Source organism: Psammomys obesus, unplaced genomic scaffold, assembly GCF_907164565.1.
Source record: "Psammomys obesus unplaced genomic scaffold, mPsaObe1.curated_primary_1811, whole genome shotgun sequence".
NCBI classification, from domain to species: domain Eukaryota; kingdom Metazoa; phylum Chordata; class Mammalia; order Rodentia; family Muridae; genus Psammomys; species Psammomys obesus.
The window spans coordinates 32,155,963-32,183,688 of record NW_026585797.1 but is presented as its reverse complement, the minus strand read 5'-3'; the positions used below and the strand labels follow the sequence as shown (position 1 = coordinate 32,183,688).

At 40.9% G+C, this 27,726-nt stretch overlaps 1 protein-coding gene across 1 annotated transcript in view; it reads right to left on the bottom strand.

Annotated features, from left to right (window-relative positions):
- Positions 1–15,329, bottom strand: part of Cep85l (centrosomal protein 85 like) — a 99,237-nt gene extending 83,908 nt beyond the window's left edge. Inside the window, exon 1 of the mRNA XM_055599369.1 lies at positions 14,957–15,329. Within this exon, the coding sequence (XP_055455344.1) occupies positions 14,957–15,029 (73 nt within the window). The 5' untranslated portion in view covers positions 15,030–15,329. The remainder of the gene's footprint in view (positions 1–14,956) is intronic.
- Positions 15,330–27,726: the final 12,397 nt, after the last annotated feature.

Genomic DNA, 27,726 nt, shown 5'->3' with positions numbered 1-27,726 from the left:
GATTTTTTTTTTTTTTTTTTGAGGATTAGAAAGACAAGTCTCTTAAATTTCTTTTTCCACAGTAAAACAGTCTCAATTTAACTATATGGTAGATAAATCTTAGAGAATGTCAACTGTGAGTCATGGTTACTTTACATGTGGACTTGACTGTGTCACTGGGCCATGGGGTGCTTATACATTGGGACAAATATTTCTTAAGTTTTACGGTACTTACTTAGAGAAAGAAAAATTAAGAGTGCACGTGTGCATGCACCATGTACCACAATGTGCATGTGTAGGTCAGAGGTCAACAGCAGGGATTGTTTTCTCCTTTTGCCATGTGGGTCGGGAAATCACATTAAAGTCATCAGGCTTACCTGAAAGTGCCTTTCCCTAGTGAACCAGCTCACTGGCTCCCTGGACAAACATTTCTGCAAGATAATTCTTGGTTTGGGATAACATTTACATTGGCAGACATGGTGAAAGACTTGTCCTCAATGTGGTCAGACTTTATCCAATCAGTGAAAGGCTTGAACGGACAAAAAGCTTAATTAGAGTTTTTTTTTTTTTTTAAATGCCTGTTGAACCCTGAACTAAAACACTGGCTTTTCCTGTATTTGGACTTAAATTGGAGCATAGGTTCTTCCTGGGTGTTGAGCCTTCTGGCCAAGACTAGAACAATACTCTCAGCAAGTTTAGTCTCCTGCTTGCCAACTCACCAGATGTGGGGTCTTTGTTAGCATGCATCTAAGCCAGTCCCTAGAATCATCTCCTACTGGACTTGTTTCTTAGGACTAATACAGTATTGGAAGAACTAGGGGAACTCATAACAACAATGACCAGCATCTACACTGTCCCACACTGTACTTCAGTATCACCTGTTCAACAAATTCCCAGAGCAAATGAGTGCAAACTCAATACCTGGGATCTAACACATACTCATAATACATCTAAAATCTACAACAACAAATAGTCTGAAACATCCTGCCCTCACTTCTAGAAACTCTGTCTCTGAATCACAAGAGAATACAGATGTTCCTTGAACTTAAAATGGGTTGTATCCTGATAAGCCCCTCATGAATTCAAAATGCCAAAATTTATGGATGAATTTCAACATTCCTACCAAGTAGCCATGCTCTGTGGCACCATATACTATACAGTATCACTGTGTGCCCTTCTGAGTAGACAGCCATGCTCAGTGGCACCATAGACTATACAGTGTATGCCCTTCTGAGCAGACAAACAGCCATGTTCAGCAGCACCTTAAACTATAGAGTATGTGCCTTTGTAAGCAGACAGCTGACTGCTTTCAGCTACAAGTAGCATGTCACTAGTACAGGGAAAGATGAACTTTGAAGGAAGTCCTACTACATAAGCACCATTCTTGTGGCAGGTCTAGCCATCACATTTTAGGGACTTAATGTGTGGACTATGGCCTCTCCTGAATTAGCTGCTCAGAGAAATAGATTCAGAATTTCCTCTGAGGCCTGCATCTTTATACACTGTACTTTTGGCTTGCATTCAAGTACACAAAAATAGGCCACTAGGAAATGAGTAAAGTTGTCAATTGCTACCTAAAAGCAGTATAGAATGTAAACAAACTTCAATGCCCCCTCAAAAAACAAAAATCAGATAAAAAGAAACATAAATCCAAGAAATACACAGATGGATGAAAAATTATGGTTAAATAATCTAAGCTCACTTACATAATTAATGTGAAATTCAAAAGACAGTCTAGTCAAGATATTAGAACAAAGAACAAAATACTACCATATACTCCTAAAGATGGTGCTAATATGTGGATTGAAAAGAAGAAAGAAAAGAAAGGAAGAAAGGAAGGAAGGAAGGAAGGAAGGAAGGAAGAGAAGGAAGAGAAGGAAGAGAAGGAAGAGAAGGAAGAGAAGGAAGGAAGGAAGGAAGGAAGGAAGGAAGGAAGGAAGGAAGGAAGGAAGGAAGGAAGGAAGGAAAGGAAGAGAAGGAAGGGAAGGAAGAGAAGGAAGAGAAGGAGAGAAGGAAGAGAAGGAAGGAAGGAAGGAAGGAAGGAAGGAAGGAAGGAAGGAAGGAAAGGAAGGAAGGAAGGAAGGAAGGAAGGAAGGAAGGAAGGAAGGAAGGAAGGAAGGAAGGAAGGAGGGAGGGAGAAACTTGAAATTGGGCATGGTATAATCCTAGCATCTTGCCAGTCTGAGGCAGGAGGATCAGAAGACATATTTGCAAGTTCCAGTCCAGCCTGGGCTACACAGGAAACCCTATCTATACCCCCAACCTTGACCCCACCCTCACTGCCAAAAAAAAAGTACACCTCTAGGCAAAAAACAGCTCCTTAAAAAGTATTTCCAATGAAAGACGGGGTGAAAGGGTGAGAACTCTGCCTACTGACCAGATGACTTAACAAGAAGAGGTGCTTGCCAGCACACCTGACCACCTGAATTTGATCCCCCAGAACCCACATGGTGGGAGGAGAGAACCAACTCTCATAAGCTATCACTTGACTTCCACATCTGAACTGATTTGGTTGTAATCACACGCATACAAATGCATATGCAGGAATGTTAATAAGAATCTACAATGCCTACACTATCAATTTACATAGGATGAATTTGCAACCTCCGATTTCAAGCTGTCTCTAGGAATTCTCTGAACTCAAAACCCACATGAAACCAGTCACCAGACCATGTACCTATTCCTCTGAGCAGTAAGACTGACTGATCAAGGCTCACTGGTCCCCATCCTTACTTCAGTCTGGCTTTAGAATCAAATGAAGAAAACTAAAGGACTGGAACAAAACACTGCTGGGAATTTTCTATAGAAGTCAAGGTTGCTGGTGACAGCTCTGACTGTCATGCTTTAATTTTATTTTTAATTACTACAGTTTTATTTAGATAATTAAAAAATGCCTTATATCCTAAAAATATTTATCATGACACTAATAACTTAGTCACTTAGGTGCTAAAGTCTTAGGATATTCTCTCATAGAATGGGAATAAAACCTTATTTATGGGCCTCTTCTCAAATAATAGATATATCCTAAAATTAATCAAACTGCTAAAATTCAAGTGTTTAGAAATACAAAATTGGTGAAATGCTGTTTTCAGGACAGGGCACCATCATTTCATTATTAATCAAAGCAGCTATGGTTACCTGTAGAAAACCAAGCCAATCAACAATTCTAGCACAGATGCGGGAAAGGGATTCATGAGACTCCACCCCATCTGATGGCTGAGAGCTATTGGCAGTTGATGGCTGCTGAAGGATGAGAAGAAATTTTTCTTTGGGATGTGGACACTGGCAGAGTGCCTATGTGAAGGCAAGTAGCACTAACTGGACTCACTGGATTATAAAACAAAAAGCAATGACATGAAGGTGGGAGAGGCACATGTTGGGGAGTACTGATACAAGTAGCGGGGAGGAGTTGGTGGTAGAAATGTTCAAGATACATTTTATAAATGTATGATATTGTTAAAAATACAACATTGTACATAAATACACACAAAATAAGCTGTAAACAAAAATGGATAACATTAGTGTCTGAGGAGATGGCTCAGTCTGTAAAGTACTTGAGGCATACAGGACCTGAGACTCAAATCTTAGCACTCACACAAAAGCCAGATACAAGCCACACCTGTAAGCACTGGAGAAACAGAGACAAGAGGATCACTGGGGCTTGCTGACTCCTCCATCCCAAAGGCAGAAGCTCTGCTTTAGGGATATAAAAATCTAATGACCCTACATTCTAGAATAGAAGAGCTTATGTTTTATTTTTCAGTATTAATTTCAACTCCTGGGGATGCCTGAGGATAAGAAAAAAAAAAATTTCTCACAGTGGAAATACAGAAAAATGGGCATCAGATGAAGAGTCACCTACTGTATTTTATTTTCTGAAGTTTGATCAGAAATAAATTCGTTAGCACCAAGTCTTACATAATGTATGTACCTGTAACTGCACATAGCATAACAATAAATTTTCTCCTCAACTGATGACAATACCACACCACAAAAAAAACAAACACAGCACATGATAAAGCAAATATAAAAGTTAACATTAAAAGCTGGATGTGTAGCATAAATCATAAATATAAATTACAGTGTTGGAGGGATACATGTCACATTAGCCCATGCTGGTCTGGAAGTCACTATGCAGCTGACAATGTCCTTGAGCTCTTAGAATTTTATATATATATATAAATTAGTTTATTCACTTTGTATTCCAGTGTAACTTCCTCCCTCATTCCCACCCAATCCCACCCCCCTCCCTCATATCCTCCCATGTCCCTCTTCAAGTCCACTGATAGGGGAGGTCCTGACTCTAGCTTATCAGGTCTCATCAAGACTGGCTGCAATGTCCTCCTCTGTGGCCTGGCAAGACTACTCCCCCAGTCCTTCTGCCTCCACCTCCACTATAGTAATTTTCAAAATACAAGTTGCTAGCCATTGATGGATCTTAAAAATCAACTCAGATACCAATATTTTTAAACAAAATGAAAACAATTAAAGTACACTGGACCTATACCACATAAAAAATCTTAATTTTAACAACTCTGAATTGAAAAAAATGCTTTGTCACAAGGTTCAGACAGTAGCCTTCAATTCCCTTAACTCTCCTCATTCATCCACAGAAGTCCAGGTATGTGCACAGTTCCAAGAAGGAGCCTCTGGGGTAGTTCATCAGCCAAGCAGTCTGAAACACACGGTATTTCTGAAGAGTACCTGCACTACACCTACCCACCCCACCCGTCACAAATCACACTTTGCAAGTGGATAGCTGTGGTCAGTCCCAGGCGGCTCTGCACCTAGGAGAGTAGCCATCAAGCCAGCTGCTACCCCTCCATCAAGCTATGTCTTTTAGAATCAAGTGTGCTTGTGCCGCTCTCCTGCTGACAGAGTTCCTGAGAGCACAGCAAGTGAAACTCAACCTTATGTTTAAAGATTCTTCACCAACTAGAAAACCTCATTCCCTAACCTCCCTCACTATCTAGCTCCCCAATACACCAAACAGTGAAATACACTTACCTCTTCCCAACAGAGCTGATTCTATTCTGTAACTCCAACTGCTTCCCTTCAACTTTTTAAAAGACTTAATTGCTCTTCCTTCCTAGTTCTTCCATTAGCATGAAATAACTACTGCTTTGCTTGTTTCCAAGCCATGGTTTAAATTCTATAACATAGCATTTACTCAAGTGTATTAACCCATACCTATGACTTCCTTCTGCTTCACCAAACTGGAAAGTGAATGACAAACTTTTTATCTAAGTGTTCCCAACTAGCCAGAGACCTGTGTGCTCAGGCAGAATGTCAACAAATGAAGTCATTGTAAGCACTGGATATCCAATAAATGTTCACTGATAAAATTAGAATTTGGAAGCCTTGCAATTAGACCTACAAAAATATCCTATCCCTTTAGAAAAAGGATTAAAACACAAACTTTGTTAGGAAGTTCTGTTTATTTTAAAATCCAAGCTATTTTAAACTATCCCGTAACTCAGTATGCATTTACATAGCTATTTAAAAACCAGTAAATATTTACCAAAGTAGCTTTTAAAATATAATTTTAAATAGTTAAAGAGCTGATGGTCAAAATTCTTAAAAATTATGAGAAAGTGGTCTCGAATAGGTCAAAAGACATAAAAAGTCTCTCACACACAAACACACACACAAAAAAGCATTAAGCTATATAGAAAAACATTCTTACTATAGGAGAGGGAAACGAAGTTTTCTTTAAGGGTGTGGATACTGGCAGGTCAACCCTGCTGCAGTGGAGAGCTCCACACCCAAACAGGCGCACAAACAGGGCTCAGTGGACTACTTTTAAAAAGAAAAAAGAGGACCAAAGTTGGGAGGGGAAGTGTGTGTGTGTGTGTGTGTGAGAGAGAGAGAGAGAGAGAGAATGAAGGGGGGGAGTAAGGGGCTGGATATGGGAGAAGTTAAAGAAACAGCTGGTGAATATGATCAAAACATATTATGTGAAATTCGTAAAGAATTAATGTAAAATGTATTTTTAAAATATTCACGAGGGCTTAAGAATTAAAAGCACTTTTCTTGCAGAAGACCTAAGTTCATGTTCCAGCACCCATGTCAGTCAGCTCAGTTTCCTCTAACTCCAGCTCCAGAGAATCCCGTGCTTCTAGCCTCCTCAGAAACCTGCACTCACATGCATGTATGTGCACACACCACACACACACACACACACACACACACACACACACACACACTCACACACACACACAACTTTAAAACTGTCAGGAAAAAAAAATAGGCAAAGAGGGGAGGGTCATTAAGAAGCTGTGTTCCTCCAATCACAAAGAAGTCAAAAGATCAGTGCAGATGATGAACTGTGAATGGAGGTCAAATTCTAGGTCAGAGAAAAGAAAGAACTAATACGAAAACAAGCTCAGTTCCAGAATGGGAATTAAAGTAGTTCTTGAAGATAGCTCTCCACTACATTAATATAAAGCTAACAGCATCCAATTAGTAAGTGGTCTGTTCAAATAACACATTAGCTAGTCAGAATGTGACTACATTAAAACCTAGTTATCTGTAAGCTAATTGGCCTTCTTACATGTAAAGATTTTAAACTAATCAGTAACTAGTTGATGTGGCTTTCTAAATATGAAAGGGGGAAGAGGACAGAGAAAGGTGACATGTCGATCGAAGGTACAAAGTTTCAGATAAACTGGAATAGTAGCATTAGTGAATTTTTGTTCTTTATGGTGACGAGTTAATAACAATGTATTATATACCTCAAAACATGCTAAAATATAAATGAAAAAGCTAAAAGGTCCTTTTCACTAAATATTGCAAATAATTTTTAAAACACAACAAATAACAGTTTTGCAAACAGAGTCTTTAAACATAATTATGAATTTTTTTATTTTCAATTGTACTATTAAAGCCTTAAAGTTAAGACTTAGGCTGTTGTTAAAATAGCTCTATTTAAAAATAAATACGTAGTTCATATTTCATAAATTATGAACTCAAACAAATAACTCTTCATCAAGTTTTCTTAGAAGAAGAAATCAAAAGGTTAGCTACCAACACAGGCAAGACTAACTCACCCATGAAAACATTACCTGCCTATTGGTATCAAGGTATGGATGACCTTACCTTCTGGTTATGTGGAAACAAGTATTTTGACAGCCATGCAGACTCAGAACCATGAACTGTTCTCATTAGCCTGTTTCTATCAGGAACTAGAAAACTGAGGTATACTGGAAATCCCTGAGACGTTGTTAATGTGTGCATACACACAACAATGGTGACCCAGGGGCTTGTCCTTGTCTTAGACTCTAACTATTTCACAGCATCACCCCATGAGGAAAGCGTTCTTTAAGAGGCCAAGCTATGTCTATCCACAGAAAAAGATAAACATCAAAATCAATTCTCCTAAACAACAAAACTGTTCAACAAAAGTGCTAAGAAGGCTACCTTTATTAGGTGTGGCCTACGCTGACAACCTAGGATGGTAATTCCTCAATAACTCTTAGTTTTCTAATACTTAGGAACATAAGTACCATGAATATTAAGTCTAAATGCAGAAATAAGTCAAAACAAAATATTTCAAAATGAAATTCTGAGAAAATATAAATATCTTTAATTTTTCAGCACGTATGGACTGTCAGATAAGGGATATGACCAATATTGGTTCTAACGTACCATTTTAATATAAAAGCAAGTCACGCTACACCTAGAAGTTGCTGGGTATCAAAATGCTCAGTGCTTCAATTGTGGTAAATAGTCATTTGCAGAGAGACAATGACCAAGCCGCCAAAGATCTCAGATCTGAAATTCCCAGAGCTTTAACTGTGGGAAATACAGTCATTTGCAACAAAACTGTAAACAAGGCATCTCTAAAGGCAATGGTTTTCTAAATACAAACCAGAGAGAATGCCTAGGCTCCCTGGGGTGTGTATGTGATGCAACAAAGGCTGCCATTGAGTTCAGGAGTACAGATCCAAAATGTATCCAAGGCAATTGCTTGCCATGAGGGGAAAAAAAATGGGGTACCTAGCTCAAGGCCTCACATCAAAAATTATGAGCTGTTTCAGTCAAGAATTAACTTGCAGACTGAAAAACCTCAGCCCTCAGCAAGAGAGAGTCACCAAGTTATGGCGGAAAAAAAACTGTGGAATTAAATTATCCTGTATACTATAAGGACGTGTTAACATCTGAATGGAAACTATCAAGTTTTGCTTTGGTGACGTGGACTTACTTATATATTCACAGGAAATGAAAAACTGTGGATACCATCAAAATTGATAAAGATTACAACTGAGTAGGTGAGGTCACCTGAAAATCTTGGCCACTGACCCAGAAAGCTCTTATTTCATTGAAAATGTCTCTTTATAATTGCCATCTAACACCCAGCATAATTAATGGCTTAAAAACAGAAGGGGGAAATGTAATGAGAATTCTGGAATTTTGATTTCTTTAAAAACACAGAAATATTATAAGAAAATTTTTTCATTTTAATCCCAGGTATGAGGATATAAGGTTGCTTCAGATTGTCCACAACAGCTGATTATGATTTGCCTGGCGCTTTAGCAGAGGTGTGGTTTTTTCAGCTACAAATGGTTTCTGCAATTGTGTAACATTTGGAATTCTAGAAACTTTTCAGAGAGTATATAAATGCTAGGGTCACAAGAGGCAGGGTTGGTGGGTGGTGGTCAGTCATTTGTGTTTGTTAGAAGGTTTGCTCAAAGAAGAAACAAGAAGAAATTAGATTCAGATCTTTCTCTGCTCTATCTACTTTTCTCTTTCTCTCTCTCTCTCTCTCCCTCCTCTATCCTATTTTCTCTCCTATTTAGTGATAGGAGGTGAAACCAGGGGAGGATAAAGAGTGGGAAAAAGAAGAACCCACAAAGTAGTAAAAGACCAGCTACAAGTATTAATCCAGAGGATGGTTAATAAAAGCACAAGATAAAAGTACAAAACAAAGTTAGTGTGGTGGTACACATTTTGAAACCCAGCACTTGACAAAGGCTGGCAGATCTCTATGAGTACCAGGCCAGCATGGTCTACATAGTAAGCCCCATGGCAGCAAAAGCTACTATTCAAATAAGGGGGGGGGGGGTGTTTCTGAAGAAAGGGAGGGAGAGAAAAAGAGGAAGGGATTAAAAGAGAGAGAAAGACTCTCATTCCGATGGATGGGAGGGAACACTGTTAACAGCAGGCAGATACTCTGAGAGTCAAGGCATGTATCCCAAGATCCCAAGAAACTCTTCAATCCTAGGCAAACCCAGCGTACTTCTCTACTTTAAAACTGGAGGTCACCAGCAAGCCCATGGACGTGGCGGCTTTAGCTTATGAACGCCAACATTTTTTTGAACATTTATGCATTAATCTTTATGCAATGAAATTACCTAATTTCCATAAGTTTAATATTTTTAGATCCCTCACTGTTAGTGGTCAGTAGCATATGACCATCTCCTTCTGACCTATCTGATATAACCTTACAGACATATGAGACTTTGATGCTCAAACAACACATTCTCCTAATTTTACTCTAACACTTCCCTAGCTATTCCCACTTTAATCTCGTTGAGCACTCACCTTCCTCTACCTGATTAGAAATATTAGTGTCTCAGAGTTCAGTCCTCTGCTCTCTCCTCTATATTCTCCACTATCTTTTCTATAGTCTCTCCATGTGACATCTAGTTCCCATAACTGATACCATTTATATAAACATAACTCCTATCTCTCCAGATCCAGTGACCTCCACACTGGCCTATAGTTATATACCAATCCCCCACTCAACATCTCACCTGAACTCTAAAACAGACGTCAGGCTTCACTCTTAACCTTCCCCAGTACTTCTCCCCACTTGCATTTCCACTACAGAAAAATGTGACCATAAGCCATTATAGTTACTGAAGCTAAACTAGGGAGTCACCTTCGATTCATTTCCCTTGCTTGCTACCTCCAATTCATCAGCAAATCCAACTTTATTTCTCACAAATATTCTAGACTTACCCTCTTCTCTCAGAATCTGATCAAACTACCCTAATCTAAATCATCTCTTATCTAATAACCACAATGGTATAAAGAACAGGTTTCCTCATTGCTATTCTTGCTTCTACCTCTTCACAATTTCTTTCCCTACACAATCAACATGTGATTTACAATCAACAATAGAGAATGTCCATTACATGTCCCCTGTACACAAAGCAATGTCAGCTTCAAGTGCTGAGTAAAAGAATAAACCGTCAACATCTCCTTTGCCTTTACTCAGGTAACTTCCTTTCACATACAGAATAAAATCCAATCCATCGTGGTGGTACATGAATGCCTTTGATCCCTGGGGAAGCAGAGGCAGGTGGATCTCTGTTTGAAGCCAGCCTGGTCTACAGAGCAGCCAATGATACATAATGAGCAGCTGGTCTGTAGACCAGCCAATGATAATGATAATAAGACCTTGTCTCAAAAAATAGAAAAGCAAAACAAAATTAATCTCACTTCTTAAAAAGCCATGCATCATGATCAAGTCCTCCCCACCACACTTTTCTGCTCATCAAGCTCAGGGCTGCCTGGGTTCTGACATTCCTGCAGCTCTCCAAGCCCACCCTGGAGCCCACACACCTCTCTTCATGTGAACAGCCTTTTCAAGAAGGCCTTCTCTGACCAGGCTTCCCAAAGTTATTGTGCTCATACGTTTTGGTTTCCTTTTCTGGTGAGCAGCATCAGCTGAACCAGCTTCTTCTGTGCCCTTCCCCCGTTCTCCTCCCCGAGAGAATGTAAGCCCCATTACAGGAAGGAGCTTCACTTTCTGGTTCAACGGTATTAACACCACGGTCTAGTACAAAGCCTGACATGCGGTTAATACTTAATAACAAAACATATACCTAGGTGGAAAGCACCATACTAGATAGCCACAACATATACTTCAAAATAAAAACAGGCAAAATAAAATATAAGTATAAAAAGCAATTTGATATTCTTATTATGGTAGTCCTTCCTATTCTTTGTTTTGTTTGTGAGGGGTAGTTGGGTGTGGATTTTGAGTTTGGTCTGGTTTTGGGTTTCTTGAGACAGGGTTTTATTAGGTAATCCTGACTGGCCTAGAACTCAACCTGACTAGCCTTGAAGTGGCTACAGTCCTACTGCTTCTGCCCCTCTAGTGTTGGGATTACGGGCAGGTGGCACTATCTCCAGTACTTCCATTCTTGATTAGTGCCCTTCCACAATAAATGGCTTTCCTTTCAGTATGTTTAAAGATTAAAGCATAAAATATAAAAATCCTTATATCACTAGTAGTAGTTAAGATGCTGGGGTTTAAATGTTACCTGGGTGATCACATTCTTCTTATTTAATGCACAATTTGTGGGAACTAATTAAGCTAGAATTCAGGAAAATGGTATCTAAGAGGCTGGAAGTCTTAATTATCTTCTCAGGGCACATATTTCTTATAGACAGAAAAACTGTAACTAGAAGCTTTCTGTTTATAATACACCTAAGAATTTGTAACAATACATGTCATCAGCTCAACTCACCATTTATTTCCTGGCCTAGGATTAATATACCAGTTTCATTCAATCCAAGCGGTGATAAAATTCCAATTACTAAACAAGTTCATTTCACAAAAGTCATCGCTCAAGTTGTGATTCACCCTGCACGCCCCAATGACTACTATGAAAGCACATGGCCACTTGAATTTAGCTGAAAGGCTTGCTACCTTTCATTTTTACCAGACTGTAACAATGGTTACAGTCATACAGTAGGTGCACCTAACTCAGAACCACAGCAGAAAACATCATTTGTTATCATCTTACAAGCTATGACCACTATTATTATGACATCACTAGGCAGCTGATAAGTGATGCATCAACTATGAAGATGCAAATTTAAAGCTCAAAGCAATGAACAAGTGACACTGTGCAAGTGTTAAATGTAACATTTTTAGCATGTTTTAAATGCATAATATTCTACCCCAAAATGTTTTAAGGATTGGATATATTAAATTTTGAAATATGATTTCCAAAACTAGGAATGGTGACTCATACCTGTAATCTCAGCATTTGGAAGACTGAAACAGGAGGATTACTTTAAGTTTGGGACCAACCAGGGCTACATATTTAGACCCTGTCTCAAACAAAATAAGACTTTGTGTGTATGTGTGTGACCTATTTTAAGGAACATACTTATTGTAAGTAGAACTACTCAAAATATCATTGTCTAATTCTAGATTTCAAAAGCCTAAGGAAAATATATCCATCTTTCAATCAACTTTGATACTAGTATACACAATATACACTCTGAAAACAAGTGATTTCAAGTGCTCAAAAGACACACCACTTCTCCGATTTTAAAGTAGCCTTCTAAAAGCCGGGTGTGGTGGTGCATGTCTTTAATCGCAGCACTCAAGAGGGAGAGGCAGGTGGATCTCTGTGGGTTCCAGGGCAGCCTAGTCTACAAGGTGAGTCCAGGACAGCCAGGAATCTTGTTACACAGAGAAACCCTGTCTCAAAAAACATACATACATACATACATACATACATACATACATACATACATACATACATACATAAAGTAGTCTTCTAGCTACAGTTAAGTGTAGGGGAGGACTTTTATGTGATCTTGCATAAGAAATGTAAAAAAATATTCGATTTAGGTTTTTGGTTTTGGGTTTTTCTTTTTAGAACAAGGTTGGCCATAAACCTGCACTCCTGAATACACACGACCAAATGCTAAAGAAAAAGCCTATGCTTCCCATTTTCTAGAGTATACATACTATTCCCTTTGCTTTTGCCACACCCTTAAACCGTAGCAGCAGCAGCTTCCTCTCCGCTGCAGCAAGCTGACACTGTATGACCTTTGCTTCTCCCTTTAGTCAATTACCTATTTGCATAAACCAGCTTCAGAACCAAAAAGGTGGCTAATGAAGTTTGTCTGACGTCACAAGCCTGTGATCCCCCAGCACTTTGCTTTTGGCAGGATGAGTAGCTCCAGGCCAGTCTTGGCTACATTGCAATTTTGTGTTAAAGGCCAGCCTGGGCTACATGAGATCCTGGGGTGGGGGTGGGGGTTGTTATCTTCATATAGGCCCTAAAATTGCTCAAATTAGCCAAAGGGTATATTCATTATACGGTACTTCCAAGACACACATTTTCTTCATATTTGTACAAAAAAGTTTTCCACAAGAACTAGCCCATGTTCTCTTTCACTCAGATCATTTGCTAGAGAGCTTATCTAAAGAATAACTTGTAAAAATTAATTTTAAATAATGTCAAATATTTATATTAGCTCAAGGAGAAAATAATTACATTTACCATTATAGTAATTACCATTACTATAAAAATAATCCACTCAGTACATAGCTTAAATTTTTTTATTATTTCACTTGAGAGAAGTATCATGATTTATAACTTAATGCTATCAACACTGAGAACACAATTTTATAAAAATACATACTATCCGAATCCCTTAAATCTGAGTAATATTTTAAACTATTTTCTTCCTCTGTATTCTACAAATAGTAAATGTCTAAAAACTGCAGTGTAACGTGGAAATCTTTCAATTATTTAACTTCTAAGATGCTTTCTTAGTAGAAAACAAAAGAAAAATAGACACAATGCTTCCAACACAGGCAATTACCAAGAATAAGATTTTAGAGGTTAGGTTACAAAGACATCACAGATGGGTTCTGACACATATGAATAGATGAAAACCACTCTATCTGGCCCCCAGGGATGATGAGTATCTTCTCCATCACTAAGCCACTTAGATACCAGGACCTTCGACAACTGGCTAAGCATTGGAAACCTCTAATCTGGTGTCTACTCTTTAAGACGACAAATAAAACGTTCTAGAAAGTAATTCCCTGCATATATTTTTATTAAATTCCTAGCTATGCTAATCTCTATTACTTACAAAACTACTATGGGTGGGTCTACAGTGTAAAGGAATAATTTCAAACCTGATATATATGTATATTCATACACACAACACAAATTTCTAAACTAGTGGTACTCAGCCTGTGGGTCGCGAACCCTTGGGGCCACCTAAGACCATCTGAAAACACAGATATTTAATTTCTGACTCGTAACAGTAGCAAAATTACAGTTATGAAGGAGCAACGAAAATAATTTTATGGTGTGAGGTCACCACAACATGAGGAACTGTATTAAAGGTTGCAGCATTAGGAAGGTTGAGAACCACTGATAGTTTGTTTAGAATCTAAACTATTAAAGAATATTAATTTCATTAGCAATGTGCCTGCCTGGTGCATTCTAAATGGCAGAGAATATCACAAAAGGACTCCTACTAAATGCTTCATTTCAAACAGCTTTGAGAAATGCACACAACTACCTCTAAGTTACACAAGTCAAGTTCACTTTGTAGAACAGGGTTACCATAGAGGGGTCCCCCCCAAAAAAAAATAGTTAAATTTGTAGGAGAAAACTTGTGTACGGATGAATATGTGGCCTTTTTTCTTGGAGGAGAAAACAAAAAGTCTATACACCTTTCGGCTTTTCAAAGGGGTTCCCAGCTCGGTTAAGATTAAAGTGCCCCTAAGGACTGTCATAACTTGCCACGGTCAAGCCTAGCCTCCTTCTCTATCCCAGCTTAGGGGAAAGATTTATTCTCATTTAGTGGCTCCTACACAACTTCTGGGTGATGCAGGCACGAAATGGTTGTCCGACTCTAACAGCCCCCACCACCCCCGCAAAGCTGCAGCCCCCTAGTCTCCCCGAGCCCCGCTTCTCAAAGGCGGCTGGGTTCTCCGATGGCAGCGGCGGCGCGACCGGCTTTCCGAAGGGCGACCACGTCCCCAGCGGCGTTCCCGGAGCAGCGGCTGCAGGCCACACCGCAGCGACCTTCCCGCCCGCGTCCCGCGTGGGGCAGCCCCGCACCACACGAGGGACAACAAAGCGCAGCCGGGCGGCCCGGAGGAGCCGAGCGGTCACCGTGAGGGGGTCGCAGGCCTGAGGGCTCGGGCTCCCGAGACACCCCGGCGGCCGCAACCCAACCCGCCCGCCGTCCTCCTTACCCGCAGGGAAGCTGCGGGCCCCGCCGGGGCTGTCCCGGCCGCCAGCCTCCGGGGCCAGGAAACGGCCCCACATAGCGGGCGAGCGGGCGAGCCGGGAGCTCCGGGCCCGCGGTCGCCTCGGCTTCTGGCCGGAAACTTGAGCGCAGCCTGGGCCGCGGCGGCGCGGGCCGGACCGGGGCGGGCGGCTTAACGGCTGCTCAGCGACGGCCCCCGGGCGCGGCGGCTGCCATGGCCCAGCCGGCAGCGCTCAGGCCCGGGCCGGGGAAGCGAGCGGCTCCCGGGTGACGGCGGCGCGATCCCGGGCTGCGCCCAGGCTCCGAAGCTCTCCGCTCCGGGCGAATCTGCAGCGGCAGCTCCTCTCAGACCCCTCCGCCCCGCAGAACCCTAACCCGGCGCGCCCGGCCGGGAGGGGCGGGGCCTGGAGGAATCGGGGGCGGGGCCTGGGGCTGGGGGCGGGGCCTTAAAGCCTAGCCTGGGACGCTCTAAGGAGCAGAATACCTATAGCCCACAGCTTGAGGGAGACCATCCCTGACGCCTCTCTGGTACTTCTCCATCCTGTTACTTACAAGCTGAGAGAAGGGCCATAATTTCACCCCAAGCCCTGTCTTCCTATGCACGCCTTCTGGGACACGATTATAAAAGGTGCTTGGTAATCCCTGCAACCGCTTCACCACCAGTCAAAATTGCTGGAGGTTGGGAGGTGGGGCGGGGGGAGATCAGAATTAAAATTGTCATCATGCATTCCACAAGCACCGTTTATGGATCACGGTGGGAATAGAAAAGAGGTCGTCCCAGCCTCCCACGTGTAGGAGCCCTGCTCCACTTTAGTCCCCACCCTTCTGGGGAGCAGACATTCTGAGGAGAGACAAAGGGACACAACACCCTCTTTACATTCTTCTTGTTGGCAAGATGATCCTTCCAATATTTAGATGCAAAATAAATTCCGTCAGCCACTGTAGCAAGAGGCAGGCTCTGTGCTCAAGCGTGTCAATCAGAAATAACCCAGAGCTCAAGTCCCTTAGGCTTTGAGTCCAGTGGTGGTTTTTCCTATTGTGGAAGTTGCTAACAAAAGCCGAACATACATGCATTCCCCACCCCCAAGAAAAAACTACTAAAAACTTGTGAGGCGTACGTTTAGAAGTATAGTCTATCACTCACCACATTTGTTGAAATGTATCACACCGTGGTTATACATCTAGTGTCCTTCCTGTAGACCTGCAGTTATTTCGCCCAATCCTGAGATGTTGGCCAAGTGTCAACTGATTCTGATGCTAGGTGACAGAAATGGGAAAATATAATGAGATGGTTCTTTCTATGATTTAAATATGTAGAACATTAATTACAACACTTGAAAATGGCTTAAAAACTTACTAAAATTTTCACAAAGAAAAACATTGAAAGTGAAACTAGTATATCCACATATCTATCTTTTCATGACTGGTAGTTTAACAAAGAGCCCAAATTGGCTGGAAACTTGGTGTATAGCCCTGGCTGCCTTCAAACTCCTGGTTCTCCTCCTTTGGCCTCCCTTGTGCTTTCCAGCGAGAGAGGGAGAGAGAGAGAGAGAGAGAGAGACAGAAAGAGAGAGAGAGAAAGAAAGAAAGAAAGGAAGGAAGGAAGGAAGAAAGAAAGAAAGAAAGAAAGAAAGAAAGAAAGAAAGAAAGAAAAAGAGATAGAGAGAGGGAGGAAGGAGGGAGGAAGGAAGGTGAAGAAGGAAGAATAGACCCAGTTTAGGGGTTCTTAGACTTCTTAAACTCTCAACCTCTTTTGTCCATGAAGCTTTTACACCCTGGATGTATAGATATATAAAATAGGCATTCAAATCAAATGTTTGCATATATCATAAATTTACTTTAAAGAACTACTTGGTACGCATACAATTTTACCATTCATTAAAGAGAAAAACAAATTTGTACACTAATTACATAGATGCAATTATTTATTTTTATATAAGTGATCAAATCTTGGTCAAGCAAAATAGTACATACCTATAATCCCAGGCTTGATGGAAACCAATAGATCAAGAGCTCAGTGCGAACCTGGATTACAACATGAAGAGCTTGAGGTTAGCATGAAGGACATAATGAAACCCTATCTAGGAAAGAGAGAAAAAAAAGAAGGAAGGAAAAAGAAGGTGTAGGTAGATACTAAAAATATGTTTAATATCAAACTAAAATTTTGGTTTAAAAAAATTTAAGACATTCTTGAGTGGATCTGGTAGACATTAGGGGGAAGAATGGGGCAGGATATAACTGAAATCATTGTATGCAATTTTCCAAAAATAAAAATATTCTTATAAAGACATTATTGGGGCTGGACAGATGGCTCGGCAGTTAAGAGCTCTTGATGCTCTTCTAGAGGGCTGGGTTCAATTACTAATGCCCACCTAGGGCTGCTCATAATCATAACTCCAGTTCTGATGCCCTCTTCTTGTCTCTGTACCATGGGAAACACATACATACATTCCAACATACACATAAAATAATTAAAAAGTCCTTTAAATTTAAAGTATATGTTACATTCATAAACTTGACATGTATCCCTAGGATGAACACATTGAATTTTTTATAATTCTTTATTAATTACACTTTATTCACTTTGTATCCCCCCTGTGGTTCCCTCCCTCCTCCTGTCCCAATCCCTCCCTTCCACCACTCTCTGCATGCATGCCCCTCCCCAAGTCCACTGATAGGGGAGGTCTTCTTTTCCTTCCTTCTGATACTAGCCAATTAGGTCTCATCAGGAGTGGCTGCATTGTCTTCTGTGGCCTGGTAATGCTGCCTCCCCCTCAAGGGGAGGTAATTAAAGAGCAGGCCAAGCAGTTCATGTCAGAGACAGTCCCTGTTCCTATCACAATGGAACCCACTTGGATATTGAACTGCCATGGGCTACATCTGTGCAGGGGTCTTAGGTTATCTCCATGCATGGTCCTTGGTTGATGTATCAGTCTCAGGAAAGACCCCTGTGCTGAGATTTTTTGGTTCTGTTGCTCTCCTTGTGGAGTTCCTGTCCTCTCCAGATCTTACTGTTTCCCCCCTTCTTTCATAAGATTCCCTGCACTCGGCCCAAAGGTTGGGCATCTGCATTGATCTGCATCTGCATTGATAGTCTGCAGGGCAGAGCCTTTCAGAGGTCCTCTGTGTCAGGCTCCTGACTTGTTCCCTCTTTTCGCCTTCTTGTGATGTCCAGCCTCTTTGCCTTTCTGGATAGGGATTGAGCATTTTAGCAAGAGTCCTCCTTCTTGATTAGTTTCTTTAGGTGTACAGATTTTAGTAGGTTTATCCTATATTATTACATTGTTTTTTTTCTTATCCAAACTTATCAGTTTGGACAAGCAACAAGAAAGCTGAAGAAGTGTACAACAATGGATAAAGGTGATTTTTTTATATTATAACAAAATCTCATAATGTAGTAAATGTCAAAAACATTCTATTTATAAAACTATATAGTCTATCAAAACAAGATAAATAACATATAGGAAAAGCTATCACCAAAAAAAATTTAAATAGTTTCTCAAAAACAATTATCAAAATATTGAAAACGATGTATGAATGAAGTCTAAAAATCCCTATAACTAGAAAATTCTGCTGTATAAGGGCATATCAATAACTATAATTTGTAACCTTTCCCACACAAGAGAAATTACAAAGTATTCAATTTTGTATGGGTTGTTATGATTCAAATGATTGGTCAACAATTAAAATTAAGAACACTTTCCCAAGCTGGATTTGAAAATCACGTTTGGTTCCTAATACATAGACTTCATCGATCCAACAGTAAATAGAGGACAAGTTGGTGTGTCTCGGTTTCCTCACCTAAAATTTGGGATTGTAACAGTGACTACTACCTTGAAGATTTGTTGTAGAAATTTAATTGCTTAATATGTTGAATGCTACATGTGTGTGCTACGTTTGTAATGCAAACACACACTATAGATAACAAGTTGCTATGTCTCACTAAGGAAAAAAAAAACATTGCTATATGACAGAAAGGTTGTGGATCCTGCTTTATGGACACACGCATCCAAATGAAGTAAAGTACTGTTTGCGTTCTTTTCCTGGCCATTGTGGTTACTAATTAGCTCAGAAATTATGGCAAAGTACTATTGAGAAATAATTACCCAACTCTCCAGGGCCAGGTTAATAGCAGGATTCCTCTAGGCTGTAATCCCTGGGCGTCCCATGTGACTATCTCCTACCAGTACTACCAAAATAGAGGGAGGAAAATTGGGAGAGGTTGCTGGGTAGTATGGTCACTGGAGAAAGTTGGAATTCCCCAATTCAAGTCTCTGGTTCCAGGCAGTACAGAAAATGAACTCGACCTCCACTTTTGTGTTGAAGTTGCATTGCGGTGTCCATGAGAAAGCAGCTGTAAAACACTGGCACAGTCGTCGGGCTACTGAGGGAGAAGAGGCCAGGACTCAGCCACCAGTGTTTACTGGAACTGTTTGTCCTGAGATCTTTGTCCCAGGGACTTGTAGTCATCAACTCATGTTACTGGGCTTGTGAAAAGCAGAACGATCCCTTACAGTAACAGGAGCCAGCAGCCTTGACGGTGTGTAAGGGCTCAAAGCCTTCCCCCCTTCCTTTTCAGACATGGGAGGATACACAGAACAGATAGCATTGTGGGTTCAACAAAATAAAACACTCACACACACACACACAACACACACACACAACACAAACACACTATACACACACTACTATGTACTCACACACTATACACACATCACACACATATACACACTAAATGCATACAATATACACACCACACACTCTACACAGTATACACACAGTACAAAAACACACACTAGACACACACCACACAGACACACACTAGACACACACCACACAGACACACACTAGACAGACAGACATACACACTGCACATACCACACACATACATTGCACACTCTACACAGACACATACACTGTACACACACTATACACATACTACACACATACACACATCATACATACATCATACACATCCACATATATCGTACATACACACTATACATACCACAACACTATACCTATACACGCTACACACGCATACACATAATACTGCATACAAACTATACATACATACACACACTGCACACAAACTACCCACATCACACACACTACACGTATACACACATACTACACACATACATATACCACACTCATACACACACATACACACTGAGCTGACCTGCACTAGTTCACAGGGGAATTATTTAATAACTCAAAATGTCAAAAAACTAGTAGAATTAGGTCACAGTGTTCTGAGTGGCAAACGGGGTTATCTCCTGAGTATAGTTCATAGCGGTTACTGAAGGAAAAAAAAAATCGTTAATTATAAACTTCAATGATCTGAGATATCTCAATAATGCCTGCAATCATCGTGCCTGCAGCTACAGACTTGATCTTCAGCACAAGCAGCTGTGAGGAGCTAGTGTAAGCTCCATTGTGCAGACTGGGGAGAGGACCCAGTGGTTAGGGATGACCCAAGAGAATCAGAGAGCTGGCTTTCAAATCTGATCCACATGACTCCAAGGACCAGGCTTTTCTCACCATGTTCTTTAACATGTCAACAAAATTGGGAGATTATTCTTCAGGTGCCATGAGAGAAGAAAGGACCTCATCGTAGGACCCCTGTGTATTGTGTACCGTTGTGCTAAGATCCCTACCAATGACATTAGTCTGTGGTACTGTGTGAGGATAGTGGGAGGAAGATGGAAGAGAAGGCAAGCTGGGTTTTGCAGTATGGCCACTTAACAAGGCTGTTGGTTCAGGACTCAAGACTATTGGCCGAAGAAAGAAGTAATGGGTTGCTCAAACTACCTCATCTGGAAAGAGGGGTGAAATCACGGGATGGCTGAAAAGCTGAGGAGGTGGAGGGGATGGGGGTGAAAGTTTTACAATCAAAGAACAAACGTGGAGAGTGAAGTGTTTACTGCAAAGATGTGCATGAGGGCAAAGAGAATAGTGCTCCAGGGGTTCAGAGGCGGAGCAATGGAAGGGCCAATCCAGGGACAATGTTGAAGTTGTGTCTCTCTGGTTCCCTCCAAGAAAGACCTTGATGGCTCAGTGTAAGGAGAGCAGCTGGCCGACAGCCTGTAGCTCCTGCCACCCACCGCGTGTGAAATTCGGCGGCATTTCAGGCCAGACTGACTGAGGAACTTAGCGAAGGCCCCACGAGTTCTCAAGCACAGCCCCAGTGATCAGGCAGTGATCAGAGATCTCTGCCTCTACGGGGTGGACTGAACCCTCTTCAAACCTGTTGTGCAGAAGACAGAGCCATTGTTTCTCAGTCCTGCCTCTTGGCTCTGACATCTCCCACGGGCTCTCATCTATTAACTCTTCCCACTGCCTTTAGCATCTGCTTCCTAGAGTATCCAATGTATACAGTCTGGGAAGAAGATAAGATAGAAAGGAATTGGGGAATTGGGTCATTTGTTTGAAATGGGTAAACAGGGTTTCTAGAGACTGTGACCAAAAAAAAAAAAAAAGTTTCTGGAAATCTATAGTATACTAAGTATTACAGTTTGAATGTGAACTTTGGTTGGTTGGTTGGTTGGGTTGGGGGGGGGTGTTTTGTTTTGTTTTCTCTTTTGGTTTAGTTTTTGATTTTTCGAGACAGGGTTTCTCTGTGTAGCCTTGGCTGTCCTGGACTCACTGTGTAGATCAGACTGCTTCAGACTCACAAAGATCCGCCTGCCTCTGCCTTCCCCGGTGCTGGGATCACAGGCATGCGCCAACTGCCAGCTTTTTGGTGCTGTTTTGGGGATTAACAAAGGATCCCCTAGGAGGCGGAACCTTGGTGAAGGAAATGAATCGCCGAGGGAGGGTCTTACGGTTTACAGCTCTACCTCACTTCCTGCTCAAGTTCCGCTACCTATGGCTCTGATAAGCCTGGCCTTTTCCGCAGTGCTTTCTCCTCCAAGACAGACGACATCCCTCCACCCCCATGAGCTCTAAGTCACATAAACCTTCGCAGGATCGTTTATGCTGTTACCTTGACGGACTCAGGAATCAAAAAGATGAGCGATAGGCCTGGAGCCTGCCTGTAGGGGATTATTTGTTGGTGTGAGAAGATCCCAGCCAGTGAGGATGACACACCTTCCCTCTGCATGGAATCCCAGACCGCGTGCGTGCACCCTTGGCTCTCTCCCGACTGTAGACAGAGTATAACCTTCTGTTTCAAGCCCCGAAGGCCTTGACTTTCCCACCATGAGGGACCATGTAGCCCAGAAGCGTGAGCCAGAAGAAACCCCATCCCTTACGTTGCTTTTGTGTCTTATTACAACAGAAAAGTGAATAAGATGGCACCTTAGGTGGCTTCTTCTCTGGTATTTGGTCAGAGCAATAAGAGAAGTGTCTGGCACACAAAGGAGCGTTTCAAGAGCTGCAGCATAGGGGGAGATAGCGGCAGCAAATGAGCTCCTGAAATTTGCAACAGAAGCTGTCAGGATTAGGGAGGGCGACAGTATTGAGAGGGGTGTCCATGAACCCTTGGGGAGAAGGTTCCCCCTACTCCTGACTGAGCAGGGCCTGGCAGCTGCTGTCCCAAGTTTTAAAAGTTGCTGCTGCTTCCAAGAGCATATGCTAAACTTGCAGATGTATTGAGTTTGTTGATGCCAACAGGATCTTAGTCAGTTGATTGGTTGTGACTTTACTACTCAAATAACAAAATCATTAAGATAGTTTTCATGATAAAAATTTACTTCTACAAAGCAGGAGAGGATTTATTTTAATATATTTTGTTAGCTTCGTAAAACAGGCATGTTGAAACACCCAGAAATACCTATACTCAGGATCCTGAGACAGGGGGATGGCCAGGAGTTTGAGGCAAGCCTGGGCTTCATAATGAGTTCCATCCTTGGTGAGGTTACAGAATACAACCCTGTCTTAAAACAACATTACACGTGTGCGCACACACACACACACACACACACACACATATGTGCACACACACATACAGGCAAAGTTAAGCAAGTTTTCCTTTCAAGGAATTCCCGGGGCATTTTCTGCACAATGAGAGAGTGTGTGGGAATCTCTGGAACCAGCCCTAGAGGGACCTGGGCTTATTCGAATGGTAGATTCTTTTCCTGAGCTTTCCAAGGAGGCCTGGAATTTTAGCACGTCTAACAACAGACTCAGAAAAGCAAAACTAAGTCTAGATAAAATGTTCAGGTAAATGAGGAAAATAGTTTATCTTTTTTTTTCCTAGCTATATATTTTAAAAACACATAAAAAATGGAAATACCATATAGAAAATTATTCATTATTATTCATTTGGCAGTCATTGTAAAGACTTTAAATGGAGTAAAAAATTAATAAAACTAGAGACAAGTATGAAAGATGGTTATTTACTATCATTGTTTTTACCTATGTAACTTCTTTAATAGAAGAAATTTTCCTTGTGGTCTCTTATATTACAGGTAATTCTCCTAATTATTATTCTTGATCAACAAGGTACTTATTGGGGAAGTCATTTAACCCTGACACAAATTCAATCTGTAAGGTTTGGTGTCTTTGTTTAAGAATAAGCAAACTTTTAAAAGATCATTGTTAAAGCAAGCATGGTAGAACATGCTTGTAATTCTAACTTAATTATGACATAATAATGATCATAAGTCTAGGGATTGGGCTTTTGGGGTTTTGAAATGAGGTTCTACTACATAGTGCAAGCTGACCTTAAACTCAAATCCTTTCCCCTTACCCTCTAGAGTGCTGGGATTAAAATTGTGAGCCAGAACTCCAGCTTAGAGATTTTTGTTTTGTTTTGTTTTTAGAATGGATCTATAAATGATTATTGTAAACTGAGAACTAGCTTTTTATGCCCACTGTATCTTGTCTCATCAATTATAAAACTGCATGATGGAAATGAGAATAGCCCCTGAATATTAAATACAGTCCTCCTCATAATGCTCACAGAGATTGGCCAAAATGAATTAACAAAGAACAAACTCTCAAAAGCAAATTCACACTTACACTGTGGATAACACAAAAATTACAAATCTTTATATACAATATGTATTAACTTATTAAACAGTTCCCTAATTCGGACATCTTGAAAAGCTTTGCATTGATCCATATCTATATGGATAATTAGGCAACGTTTTCAAATAACATGATCTATAGCACACATCTGCCTCAAGAAAGTTGTGCAAGTTATTTTTGTTGCAATGATACCTGAAGGACACTGTCCTCAACTGAGAACAAAAGCCATGCTCATTAGTACTTAATTTGCTCATCTTACAAAGGTATACAACTTAGTAGGATCCCCACAGGAACAAGATACAGACTCCCTGAGAGCCCGGCTATGGAGGCCATAGAAGCTTGAGTGTTTGGTCAGCAAGGAGGAGGAAGGATTGGAAAGGCAGACAGAGGGGATTTGCCTGGCAGTTGTCTAGATGTCGCTGCCTTCTCTTCAGTCCTTTGAAGGTCAGTCTGATTCTGGCCCAGAACCAAGATCTAAGTTTCAGATCATGGCAGGCTTATGAGGACAGTGTAGCCTGGAACATCTAATCCCACCCTGGCCTGCCTTAAAAAGGCCCTGAACTTGCTAGGCTCACAAACCTGCTGCAGTCCTCACTCCCTCGGGCTGTTTTCCAGAAAAATTAAAGCAGAGAAGAGCAACCCTACATTTGCCTCAGTTTTGATTTGGGACTTTATCACATTAATTTTTTAGAAGTCTTTTCGTCTTCCCACATACCATCTCTTAGAACAGATGGCTTAAAATGTCTCGAAGGAAATGAGCCGTAGTCAGCAGATGAGCGGTGTTTCCCTGGCAGAGGCCGTGGTCGCCTCCAAGTACCTACCTGCTAATGTGACACCGCCTGGGTCCTGCTGCTGCCTTTCTATCCAGGGGTTTATAGGGCTTCTTACAATGGTTACAGTGTGTGTGGGCACTCGCCTCTGCATACACTCACTGTTAAGAGGTAAACTTTTATCAGCAGTAAGGTGGCTTTGCTGGGGCGATGGCTAGCCTCACTGGGAAAGGTGTCAGAGAGTGCATGAAGCTCCATGCCAGATCTGATGCTGGCAAAAGGCCAGGCCTGCTACACTGCAGCCTCAGGCAGTAACTGAGTGAGCTGGCAGATTGCCGAGTGAGGGGCCATCCACATAATTTATAAAGCACAGGCCTGCGTAGCACCCATAACCAACATGGACGTTTATGTAAACCCCAGGAGGGTGGGGAGTAGAGGAAGTTGGAGCACTTTCTTGGCAGAAAGCTAAAACTTGAGTTTGTGGGATTTATACTGACTGTCTTTTTCATTTTTTTTTTTACTGTAATCTTTTTTTAATGAAATGTGTTTTGTTCAAGCTTTCTGTCGTCCAATTCCTCTCATATCCTCCCCACCCAATTTCATGATTCATTCTCTCTTTCTGTGTGTGTGTGTGTGTGTGTGTGTGTGCGCGTGTGTGTGTGTCCAAAATGCTTCTCTATATCAGTGTAGCCTTTGTGCAATCATTCATCTTCAGGTCAGCTTTTTTCTGAGTCTTGGGATGTTCTCAGCTTGCCCAGTCACTCCAGAGGCCCTTTATCCCTGGATCATGTTGGAACGATCAGTAACCTCACACCTTGGCTCCTCTACATCTGATTTTCTTAACTATAGTAAGGAATTGTCACTGATGACAAAATATTCAAGTAAACTGAGTAAAAATAAAATTACCATAAAATGTCACCTTCAAACTACAATATAAGCAAAACTGATATGTCTATTCATGGGCAAGAGACTTAACTTTATTTCCGGAATACTTTTTGTATGCCCTGAAAAACACTAAAAAATGATATCTTAGACTATATTGCAATTATTATAAATTATTATATTATATAAGAATTTTTAAGAAGTAGTTTTAGTTGAAATGCTTAGGACTAACACTTTAACAAACTGAAATTAGGACCAAAAAAAAAGATCTTTACTTTCTCTTATTAAAAAATAGAGAAAAGGTAATAACAGCTCTATAAAGATTCTAAATCTGATAATACAAGTAAAATATGTTATTAATGGCAAGACTGCTGGTGTTATACAAAAAAAAAACTTTTAATATAGAAAATTCAGAGAAAAACAAAAATGAAAAAGAATTTCAGGTAAGGGAATGAAGAGGTGGCTCAGGAATTGAGAGCGCTTATTGCTCTTGCAGAAAACCCAAGTTCAGTTCCCAGGACCCACACTGTGTTGTTCACAACTGCATGCAACTCCACCTCCAGAGTGTCCGACACCCTCTTGTGGCTTCCTCCGGCAACTGCATTCACAGGCACAGACACACACGTATACACAATTTTTTTTAACCCTTAATCTATCAATAGGAGCCTATCTATAACAATTTTGTTAAAGAAAATTATAAAACTACCTCATAAGTGAGGTATAATGGACTATAATGAGACTTGTTCAATTCCTAGTCAGTAGAACTTCAGTAAATAAGAGCAAAGAATGAGGATTTGGAGGTAGCTCTGCTCCCCAGTAGCAGAGATCATTGTAGCACTTCCTCAGACTAAATAGGACCAGGTTTGAAAAACAATACTCCATAAGTTTAAGTAATTCCATCTTCCTACTTTCAGGTGGCAAGTAATTCACACAGAAAAACTAAAGCAGCAGTCAATTGTATTATGTGCTGGCTTCTGTGCCAAGACTATTGCATGCACTCACCATTTAACTTTCATTGCAACGTGATAAGGAATAGTAGGACCCATTCTTCTCTCACAGTGGAAGGCACAGAGGGATTCGGAGCCACGTGGATAGCAAGGAGCAGAGCAGCCAGCCATTCAAAGACAGGTGTGTCTGACTCCACAACCCGAGCCCTTCAACATTAGTTCTGCTATGCACTAGTAACTAATGATTTGACAGCTAACACATACGGAAATAGGGACACAAGGGAATTCTAACCATCAAAGTGCTGCTGTCTCTGTGAAAGGAGGGGAGGGGACCTGAGAGGTGAGCATGCAAAGGCTTCAAAATATGCAACATTAAAAAAAAAAAAGCCAGTGAAATATGAAAAAATTGTCAGGATTTGATAAGCTACTGCCCGGAGTTATCTGTTTGTCTCCATACTTTTGTGCACAGTTGAAATAATTTGATCAAAAATTAAAGAAGCCAGCAAATACAATTCTATTTCATGTGTAAGAAAATTAAATAAGTATGGTTGAAGGCTGGAGGAACTGATGTACCCAGTGCTTCAGGTGATATAAGTTGGTCCAACTCTTATGGAAAGCATTTTGACAATATATACGACTCCTGGCCAGAAGAATAATTATTTTGTTGGGGGCAGTGGCAAATGCCTATAATCCCAACACTTGGGGAGGCCAAAGGCAGGTGGATCTCTGTGAGTTCCAGCCCAGCCTGGTCTACAAAGCAAGTCCAGGAGAGCCAAGGCTACGGAGAGAAACCCTGTCTCGAGAAAGAAAACGACAAAAAAGAATAATTATATTCTTTGGTTTGGAAGTTTACCTTAGAGTACACTATTCTAAAGGAAACAAGACCAAACTAGGCATGCGCGTACAGATGTAAACATAGTATAATCCACATAAGCCACCTCATTTAGATATAATGTGTGAACTGTAATAGCAGTCTAAAACTTCAGCTGCAGATGAGTCATCAATGTTTTGCAGCCTTTAGGTCATACAGCAGTTTGAGTAAAGATTATGATATAACATTAGTTGGAAAAATATCAGTAGATGAAATTACATGACCTTTAGGATTAACTCAATAGAAAAAAAATAAACATAAAAAAGGCTTAGAAGGAAACAGGTGATAAGATCAATATTTTTTCTTCCCT